Source organism: Botryllus schlosseri, chromosome 1 (genome assembly GCF_051294905.1).
Source record: "Botryllus schlosseri isolate E-star chromosome 1, Bs_hap1, whole genome shotgun sequence".
Classification (NCBI taxonomy): domain Eukaryota; kingdom Metazoa; phylum Chordata; class Ascidiacea; order Stolidobranchia; family Styelidae; genus Botryllus; species Botryllus schlosseri.
Genome location: NC_137236.1, coordinates 27,652,197 through 27,663,467, shown reverse-complemented (window position 1 = coordinate 27,663,467; position 11,271 = coordinate 27,652,197). Strand labels below are relative to the sequence as shown.

Here is an 11,271-nt window from a genome sequence, read left to right as displayed (position 1 = left end):
TGGCGTTCATTCAGGGGAGGCAAGTCATGCAATGCCTCTCCTGTCGTCAGGGCGAGAATGAGAAAATTGTGAAAATCTTCAATAATCATATACATTTTCGGTCGATGTTCATGAATAACTAAATTTGAACATTTTTTCATCCAACAGCGCCAATTTTAATATTTATTGTTCAAATATACAGCGCGAAAGAAGATGTGAGGCACATTATGGTCGTGCCTCACCTGCGACAATGCAATTCATCGTAAATAGCTCAGACTTTATAGTAACTGGTATCAATCAGATGCTATTGACGAACTGATTACGAAAATCCATTTTTCACCAATCGCAGAGCACTGGAACCTCCTCAAAATCGCCAAGGAATGTGAAATTGGGCTTTATTACGTACAATGGCAGTGCAGAGAAACAATAGCCAGGTAAGGCACTATCGAATCCGCCTCACTCGCTATTTGCTAACAATCGTATAATCGCAGCACAGTGGAACGCGCTGTTGATTTCATAAACCGGCAGTCAGTTTTGTATGAATCGCGGAGTTGCGACGGCCAATTCGTAAGCGGATCAAATACATTCCCTTACTGATGTAGCTGTAATATATTTTTCCTCCATACACCTATCTTAAATTGTGGTATGTAATAGCTACTTACATAGCCTACGTTCGTGCTGTTTGTGGCATTTATGGTGTGTTTTTGACTACAATGGTCATTTACACAGGCCGATATCCTCTGATTTCATATCTGCCGACTTGTAGCACAGCCCACTTTTAGACTTTTGTATGACGCCGCTTACGCCGATCAGGTGACGAGGAGAAGCCTAGATGGCATGCGTGTGAAGATGGCTAATGTGATCGGAAACAGGTAACCAACTGAATCAGCTAGTTTTGTCGTTTTTTTTTTGTATTTGCGAATGTTATTCCAAGGAAATCTGCATCCACAATCATAAGTCTAACCCTGATTTTCCACAATCTGAATGATGTTTTCAGCCATTTAAGCTTGATAATGATATAGAAGATGACAGCAATGTTCCCTCTAAGCTGCGCACGTGCGCAAATGCGCAGTGCTGAAACGGTCTCTGCGCACAGAAAATCTAGGCTGCGCACAAAAAATCTGAAGTGATGACTTTTTTTTAGTCGTTGCGCACTGTTCTCCAAGGGACGGCGCAAGCGCTCACACCCGTGAAAAATTAAAGGGAACATTGCCAGGGGCAAATAGTGTTGTCGCTGAAGTCTAAAACCGAGGTACTTGTGCGTCCCGTAAAGTTAAATATTTCGCTCTGTGAAGAAATGATATTTTGTAATGACGTGCGCCTCATGAAAGAGATTTTTTTTAGTATGGCCTCGTATACGCGTGAGCGTTGCTGATGTAATTTCAATAGGGCAAACTTTTCTTGGAATGGCGAAATAACATGGTTTAACAAAGTTATAAATAACAATGGGCTATAGCTCAGGGGTTCTCAAAGGGTGGGCCACAGGAGTAATTTGAGGTTGGCCACAGAGCCATTTGGTAAACTGAAGAATTAGTGAAAGTTTATATATATTTTTTATGTTCGTATATTCGAAAATGGGAAGGGAAACGGCGGCTTTTGTCCCCCGGCTATGACAACTTACGCCTAACAGCAACGGCAATAATTTCGATTATATATATTTGGAAGTTAATTCTGAAGTAACCAATGATTCCCACAGTATCATAATCATACGTCGGATGCCCTTGAAACTGGTAGGCTACTCGGACTGAAATGCACTTCATCTAGGTAGATTTATGGTAGGCCCACTTCGGCAGGTCGTATTATTGTTATCAATTATAAACTTCCTATGGAAGTATACGGTAGGCTACCACAACAACGAATCGCAATGGATTGAGGATTTAGTACAGCACATTGATCTTTGAAGTCGGTCTAAAAATGTCTGGCCTTGAAGTCATTGCACATAATAAAAGAGTGACATGAATTGATTGTATGATTGAATTTAATGTTCTGACATCGCAACTTCAATAGGTAGGCCTACAAGCCATACTAATTCTGCTTAGCCCTGTTTATACTGACCGCTTTTAATAATGGCAAAACGTAAAGGTAGTTTCTCATCACCTCAGCAAGCCAAGTTAACAAAGAAGTGCGATTCGTGTAATATCGAATGGTTGTCGGAGCATGTGAAAACGCAAGACAAAACTATAAAATTAGGTTGGATATTTCTTTTACGAACGAGAAAGGTCTACTCTCCGAAATATGCGGCGAAGTCGAAATAGCAAACGAATTTTCGGATGGTAAAATGTGGACAGCATGGAGGTCACGAAAAGCATCCTGTAACGAAGTCATTATACTAACGATTACGTTCGAAGATGTTTAATTATTGTTTAGGGGTCCTACCTTTTCCAACACACATCACTCGATCAGCTCTACCCGGTAAATCTGATTACGTGAGCAGAGAGAGCATACAAATTGATAGCAATATACCGGTTCAATCATGAAATTTCGAAAATTCCCGCGCGTTGCGCGTTTAGGCGACAAAGACCCTAAACGTAGTCTTAACGTAGATGATAATTAGCGGCAATAAATGTTAGAGGCCGAGGGGGGTCTGGGTGGCGAAGCCCCCAGAAGTTTGGTTTATCACCCTATGGGGGCGCTGGTTGCGCACTGTTGTCCAAGGGCCTGCGCAGTGAGTTGGTGTGTTTGCGCAGACTCGTGAAAAATTAGAGGGAGCATTGGATGACATATATATTTAGTTTTGCTGATACAGTGTTCATTTTGCGATCTTGTGACGGATTAGACTGCCAAATGACAATAGAGAATATAAAACCGAAATTAGGACATTAAATAAAAATAATTTGAGGTCTTCACTTCCGTCATTTTCGTTGAGCAATCTGTATTAAACAACTGAATATTTCACTAGGAAAAAATAAAATATATATTGTAGGTGGATGACAGGGTGCACAGAAATCGCTCTCGCCATTCAGATATCTCTTGCTGTTGTTTTCCACATATTTGTGAATATTTTCCAGTTACTGTAAACGTGTGTGTATGTGTGTGTATGTCGGGATCAGTGCATCACCAGCTACTAAACTCACCGCACGTCACTGTGTGAGACACCGCTTACCCGTATCAGTTGGCGATCGGGAACTTAGATGAACCTCCATCACTATAAGGTTGGGATTCTCGTGTCGATGTCGATAGGAATCGAATTCTCTACTCGTTGGTGTTACAGCCAAGAACGGAAAGTGACTCTATCTTGCGATTCAGTACGCAGCCTGCCAACCAGGGCTGTCGAGTCGGAGTTTCGCTAGTCTGTCCAACAGCGGAGTCATAGTCACAAAATTTGTTAGCGGTTCTTCAAGTCGGAGTTCGAGTCGAGATTGGTGACAGAACACTGACTGGAGTCGGGGTAGGGGTTTGTGAAAATGCTCCTCTCCGTCTCCGACTTCAACTACATGTACTTTAATATGAAGTCAAGTACTTTCAAAGGGCTGTAAAAATTGGCAATTCCTAATGAAATACGATTTGTATGTACCAACTATTCTTATTGGTACTATTGAAAATCGTATAGATGTTATTTGCAAATTGCAATCAATTGCACAGAGAGAGAAAATTGCAAGATGCATCTACGTAACCAACACAAGATTACTGATGATATCTCAGCAACTTTTGGAATCATACCGCCCGGTGGCTTGGGTCGAATAAATAGTATAAATAGTTCATGAATGTTTGACAAGTAATGCATGCAGACAAATACTATATGGCTACTCTCTAAATTCCGTTTCTGACCAGCAGTGTTTATTCGTAATGAGAGAGAGTGTACTTTCCATTAGCAGTGTGTACAGTGTGAGAAGTTGGAAATATCCGTGTTAGTTGGTCAACATTCACATTTTAATTATGGTAAACAGGATGGAACATATATTTACGTACGCCACACCTGAACATAACTGGAACGGGTACGCACTACGCAGTTGAGAAAAGTTTGAGAACGCATGTTGTAGACTGTAGAGTGTAGCCGACGCCTTGAATTACAGCGGCACGTAGCTCACACGAATGCGCTTTTACATAATATATCTGGACATATCATCCAGTATATTTGAGGCATGAAGACTTGAATTAAGTTGATATCGCACACACTCCTCCATGTAAATCTTCAGTCGGATGGTCCTGCATTGGTTCTGACTGCTGAATGCTGATATACGCTACCGGTGATACACTCATATGATGACAATCGATCATTGACCTGAATTAGCCAGCGTCAGTATAAGGCGAGTAGAAAGTATATTTGAATAAGAATGGATTGTACGCAGGTCGTATATAGATATTCTGGTATAAGTTAATATAGTTTCTAATATAGTATAATATAGTCAAAAGAAGCAATGAACCAGATCCGTCGGAAACATACTAAGATAAAATGGATACAATTAAATCATTAGGAATGTGGAATGGCAAGTAAATATTCCCCGTCAGCTTTAGAAGATACAACTTTAGTTGTGAACTTATTTCTTGGTATGAAAACGCATAAGAATACAAAAGCGATCGTTACGAATATGGCAATCGCACATATCACTATTGTCATATTTGTACACTGGTAGATGGCGAAACTATTTTTCTCCGTATCCACATGTATCATAACAGCGCGAAGACTTGTGTTGTTATTGTCCGTAATTTTCAATGACAGGAGGTTTGGAGGGGCGGTTAGGTCTGATGCAAGCAGGGATTTTGATGATCCCTCTAGATCCTTTTTGTGTGTTTCAAGCTGCGTGGTCAAATCCCTGAAAAGTTTTGATTGAAGATGTTATGCGTTGATCAGGCAGCTACAGTAACCCAGTGTTTACACCTCGGTTCTGAGGTAAGGTATTGCACTTACCTAACTCTGATGGGAGACTTTGCTAACGTTGTATAAGGTTCAGCGACTCTTTTCAGTTCATGTTTTGTACTTCTGTGGATATGTTCCTGTGAATGGACGCCGATTTATTGAAGCCGTATATAGTGGCGCACATACAAACCTAATGCTGAGTTTGCACTCGAAAGCACACCATTACCAAAATACGTGTGGTGTAGGGATACTTTGAGTCGAATGTATGAAAACTTGAACATTCAGTCAGTGTTGCAAAGTATAATTTCAAGTAATCGAATCTCCATTTCAACCAGAGCCAAATAGAGTAGAAAGAGTTCAAGCTGGATACATAGGTCAAAATGTTCCAGGCCAATTCTTTCATTCAGTTCATGCTTATCAAATTTAGGGGACATACGTGTTAAAGATGCTATTTGCTAATTGTACTCATTTGAATTTGTGATGTGAATTGAAACTCTTACGCCATCTAGCGACAAAAGTTCATGCTTCTGCACACTGGAAGTGTCGACGCGCAACGTTCGCAGTGCGGGTAGATGCATTAAAACGCTGGGAGTAAGTCGTTTGACCCGATTGCCACGTAGGTCAAGCATTTGCAAGTTTCTCAGTCCCTTAAACGCCTGCTCGTCGATAAAGCGGATATCATTGACTGAATAAAAAGTTCATAATTGGTATACTGTATTGGAAAGGGATGACCGTGAATGAACAGAGTTGGTTAAAGTGGTCAGCGTTGCTGATCAAATAGAGGTAACGCCGTAAACTTCAACTCAAATACAAGTATAGAAATAGAGAACTTCAATGCATGTTACAACTACCGCAAGTGGCTGTGGAAAATGTAAGGTCTGAAAAGACTCAGATATTATTTAATAGACAAAGCCACTAAAAATAGGCGCAGTCTTCGAAAATATATTCACTTGGAATAATGCAGAGCCAAGTTCACTCAGTCGCTTCATCAGGTTAGAACATCAGGAGCGAATTAAATTGCTTTGCTAAAAACTAGATGGAAATCATATCGCTTCGAGCATAAACAATAAACATGTAAGCACATGCGTAACATAATACACATTTAAAAAACTTTTAACACCATCCAATCGTTTCTACTCTCGCATCTGTAGATTTTACTCGACTCTCTCCGCATTCATTCCTACGTTACATCTCTGTCATAACACAACACAACTCACATGATATGTCAAGAAATTCAAGTTTTCCAAGTCCGTGGAAGGATTCCGGAAAAAGAAGAGATATCCTGTTGCGTTGCAGTCGTAGCGTTCGCAGATTTCGCAGCTTTTCGAAGATCAACATGGGCAGTCGATTGATTCGGTTGTTTGAGAGGTCGAGAGTCTCGAGCCGGAAAGCGCCTATGATTATTAATAATAATAATACTATGAGATAGAACATTATCGATAGAATAGAATATATATTTTCACATATATGTTTCACATAACGTTGAGTGACTGGTCACAACTGATATCGGTCCAGGCCGGGAGTAGCGAGGTTCTGTCTCGACTTTGGATACTAACCCGGGTTTAAATCGTACCTATTGAGCACTAAACTAGTCGATACTATGATTATTGTACGAGCGTCCGTCCTTATATTCGCGCTTTTATTGTTGTTGCTTTGATATTCAAGGTGTTACATTATTTTATAACCAGTCCGATACTTCATATTAGGATTCCTGATTTGCCGAATTGTAACACTCAAGTCAGGCTACAATATTACTCATTGGGTTATGTTCAAATGCTTAAGGCTTAATTCCACCTCCAATCGCAGTGACAGCTACAGCAGAATACTTATCACCCGATTGTGACGACCCATGTCGATTTGGGTACCTTCAAAGTTACGTAGCCTACTTTACTTCATTACAGGCGCGATATAATGTCATTGTGGCGGGCTACAGAATCACGCTCACCGTACAACGCAATCGAGTCCATTTTCGCGATGAAATTATGACTAAGGTCCGCATGCTTCAATGATCTGCTCTTTGAGAATATTCTATCGAAAAGCTCCCCAATCAAATTATTCTTTGCCGAGAAAGTTGATATTGAAGGATAGCGCTGCAGATGACCTGTAAAATCACATGGTATATAGGTTATTATATATAGTTCAAGGCGCGATTGCCAAGTATCAAATAACTGGAATAACATTTCCAAACAATATGTGGGAAAGGGATGTCGCAAAAATAAACATCAGGTGTAGTTAGATTGTGTGGTTCACGTATATAGTAGCATATACTCAACGATGTGATAGCCAACTAATAAACGGAGGCATGAAATCGATAGTTCAAGTGGTACGCACGCTTTCGTATGACTTTCAAACTTCCATTCTCCATCTTCAAGGTTTTGATGAAACCACAATCTTTGCATAAGCCAATCTCAGACGGCTGGAGAAAATGTTTGCTTTCAGACCCGTTGCATTGCAAAATATCTCCGTCGATATTGCAGTGTCCGTCCTGGCTGTCGTAAGAAAATCCAGCATGTGATATGAGTGTAGCATAGGTGTGATCGCTAACGGCACATTTACTGTAAATGTGTAAAACTGAATAGTACTGATTGTAATGTAACGAATGAAAGTAAATTTAAATTCCGTGATGTAGCCTTATGTATAGGTTTCAAACTCTTAGGAATTCTGTATAATATAAGTTTATATCCTGTATCGATATTTACCGCCGGATATTTGAACTATACTTCTGTGCAGAACAGATTAAAATACTTTGTTTACCCAACAATATGTCTGAGAGTTCATGAAGTTTAAATATTGATTGAAACACATAAACACATCAATTAAACCTGGGAATTAATGAAGACACTGAAGGCCCTCCTAACTGTCTCCTAATCGAAACATTCATTGAAACATTCATTGAAATTGAGTCCAAATATTCGTAATTCTACCATTACGATATTTATCAGTCGACGCAAAGGTTTTAATAGAGCATCAAAGAGGTTTATATTGGAGGTATTGATTTTTTGATGCGGAACCTATAACGCAATGATTTCGAAAAAGTGTGGACCAATAGTTTCACGGTGTCGATTACCCACGAATTCAGTGTCAAGAATGTTTAGGTATATGGCTCAGATCTTAATATGGCATGCGCTACAAACAACTCTCACATGAAAGACGCTATCGGTTCATATGCCATAGCAACGCTCTGACATCAGTAGCTTGTTAAATATCCACGTTTCACATATCTAATTGATTCTTACCTCTTCTCAGCATCAGCGTTCGTCGTGTAACTATTACTGACAGATACACCCAAGAAGCAAATAGTAGTAACGAGCGAAAGTGAATGATAGCTTGGAGTCTTCATAGTAACACGTAATGCGTCCTAATCTAAAGTTCAGAGTGCTACAAAACCTGTACAAACGTTAACAAGGTGTTTGATATTAATATAGATCACATATCTTATGTAGGCTATTTGAATTTCAGAATACATGATACCTTCATCATAACATCCGTAATAATACATGGTACGTTTTACATATATAAAAACTGTGCTAATAGAAGTGGAAGTAGTTTAAAAGCATAAACACTTCAGTAAATAGTGCAAATAGGCAAATCCTAATTGAGTAGCCTACTCCGAAAACGTAAAATAACGTATAGTTTTGGCTACCTTTGCCTATAAAACTCTGGTTTCACAAGTTACGTGGCCGTGCACTAGCTGGTCATAGAGGGAGAGGGTGTAAGTAATTTCAGATATGCACTAGTCGTATGGAGTAATCCAGATGTGCACAGGCCGGAATAACAATGGAAAAACGTATAGTTGAAAAAGGTGCAACACTAGTTATTTTGAGGCCAGAATTGCCAACCTAAGATTCTAGTAGGCTATTCTGTAGGAAGTATCCAACTTTCACAGTATTTGGCATGAAATATACGGAGATATAACAATATTTAGAAAGTGATGTTGCCATTCTATCAATAGCCCTACCTATATTGTCCCGGTTTTCGCATCTAGGTCGGATAACAAGATTATGATAAAGTGCAAAACGAACTTTAAATTCATTTTGTAGAAAATTATCAGTTGACTTATAAGCTTTCCAATTGGTTCGGTTTGCTTGTCGAAATATTTGTCGCTTGCGTTTCGACATCCATGGCCGTTTAACACCGAATTTCATTGATTTAACATGAGTTGCTGATTTATAACCCTGCCCTGTGCTGCATTGCAATGCACTGCCCACCTCGTTTTTGGCATTTGCAAGACATCGTGTGGTAAGGAGGAGCCTGGATAAACCTCAAATACATAGTACTGGCTTGTGGAGCGAACTTCGCCCTGACTAGAACCTGTAACCTTATAGTGTTTGCAGCGGTGAAATATACCACAGCTGCACTCGCCACCAGCTATAGGCCTACTACATCGAGGAAACTTCATACAGATTCTTTAATTTAGTTGTATGCTGTTCACAGGACTCCGGTAAGAAAATTGCGAAAGCAAGCGCCTATATATCGCAGCTACTCGAAATCGCAAGTACCTTTAATTTATATATTTACATCAACAGCTTGTGGCGTCATCTGGTGGCTGACATGAACAAGGGATCTCATTGTATTTGAATAATTTCAGTCGCGTACCGTGTCGTGTTGAACAAACCCCTGGATATGATACTACCTTCTCTGATGGATGAAGTCAATAAGTAGCTGAGATCGTAGGCGACGATATTGAGAATAGAGTCTCGCATGCCGGTATGAAAGATGCGTTTGTTGTGTAAGTTACGTTTATCCTGACGACTCGTGCATCATCCGTGCAGATATGTTACCTTGTTATGATGTTTCTGAACTGCATTTGTCACCAGCGTGGTTAGTTTCACAGCCACCGTATGGATTGAAGTATGGGAATTGACTGCTTGATTGTTGATAAAGAGATTTAGCCGAACATGCATCACTAAAACCTGAGGTTTTCAGTATTCATTGAGTTTTCCTTTCCGGAGTACTCAGGTTGGCTTTGTTAACCTGTGATACTTACTCAAGTGAATATAATGTTTTGTGAGCACAAAAAATTCTAGGTAGCAGTTATTAGGGCAAAACGTTCATTTTTGACTTTGGATTCAGTAATGTACGATGCAGTTATACGTTCCGACAACATTTACGAGTGAAATTGTCACAACAACTGGGTGATATAGTCCATGTATCACAATCACTGTATACATATTCAAAATTCGCACTAATTGACAGTATCCTTGATCATTTAGCCTTGGTCGGACAGATGCATCCTGCGACCTCGAAATCAGATAACTCATATCAACTGCATGAAGTAATGTGTGTTACGTCCCCGACACGGTTGACCACATACTCTTGCATTGCGAAAAATATGACTTTCACCAAACATTTCTTGCCGACGCATGTACTACACTCAATGTACCGTTTACTTTAACCAATTTACTTACTATGTCGCAATTATTTACGCCGGTCGCCGAGTTTATTATTTCATGTAACTTGTATATATAGTTTGAAAGTTTATATAGTTTGAAATTTAACCCTATGTCCCAGAGCACGAAAACTAGATCCTTGATTACATATTTTGTCCGTGGTGCACAAGGCCGGAAACGGCGACACGCGCCACTTAAAACTCCTCAATAATAATAATAATAATAATAACTGCATGAAGTATGCGTCCACGCGACTAAATAATACTATTTTAAACCAGCTACTTTAGCACCTCTTAGGCAACTTCTCCGGCCGGCGGGCCTGATATGGGAAAATGAAGTACTTGGAGGGCCGGATTCCTGAATCTACGCATTAATCACGTAGGCCCATTTATCCACCTATACAAGCAATAAATCGTATTTAACGTAAACCTTAAGTAAGGCTTAAGATATCAAACTCAGGAGAGAGTTTCTCACAGTCAGCAAAACGATGACCAAATTCATGGTATTGTGCAGGTATCAGGTTGTCATCATCTGGAGTGCCATAGTTCCGATATCTGTAAAGTGTGTCCTGGTATTCTGACTGAGCTGGCCAGAAAGCAGTTATAGCTTCACCCGTCACTGTTGAGAACATTCCGTGAGTAAAAGAGCACTTCTCTTATAGTCTGTTTTTCAATTCGTGTACGTGTTCAAAGAGATAACCTAAAAACGCCAGATATGAATGCCACTCGGAATTTCCGGGTTGAGAATGTTCTGTATTTTCCCTTTATCCCCAAAAACAGTAATAGTAAGAGAAAATGTGGGCCGTGGTGGTTGCGACGGACTGTGAGCGCGGGCCACATTATCATGAACGACTGGAAACTGACTACGGGCTGCTCAACTTCCATATGAATCAGTTTTGACCTTGAAGATCGCCACTTCTACTATTACATGAGTACAGAAATTTACGGTGTTACAGAGTATCATCGATGTCTACTCTGCCTATGTATACTAGGGTTACCATACGTCCTCCTTTAGGAGGATTTGTCCTCCTTTTCAGGTTTTTAAAAATGTACTCCGAGGACGCCCAAATGTCCTCTTTCTTGAGATTTTGTCCTATTTTTTGAG

At 40.0% G+C, this 11,271-nt stretch overlaps 1 protein-coding gene across 1 annotated transcript; it reads right to left on the bottom strand.

Annotated features, from left to right (window-relative positions):
• Positions 1–4,220: 4,220 nt before the first annotated feature.
• Positions 4,221–8,194, bottom strand: LOC145446592 (uncharacterized). Its single transcript, XM_080324942.1, has 7 exons — positions 8,014–8,194; positions 7,109–7,266; positions 6,723–6,878; positions 5,995–6,171; positions 5,278–5,462; positions 4,829–4,914; positions 4,221–4,733 (listed from the first exon to the last, which is right to left on the bottom strand). Exons 1-7 carry the CDS (start codon positions 8,115–8,117, stop codon positions 4,391–4,393), a joined length of 1,209 nt encoding a protein of 402 aa, XP_080181068.1. The 5' UTR covers positions 8,118–8,194; the 3' UTR covers positions 4,221–4,390.
• Between the last annotated feature and the right edge of the window lie 3,077 nt (positions 8,195–11,271).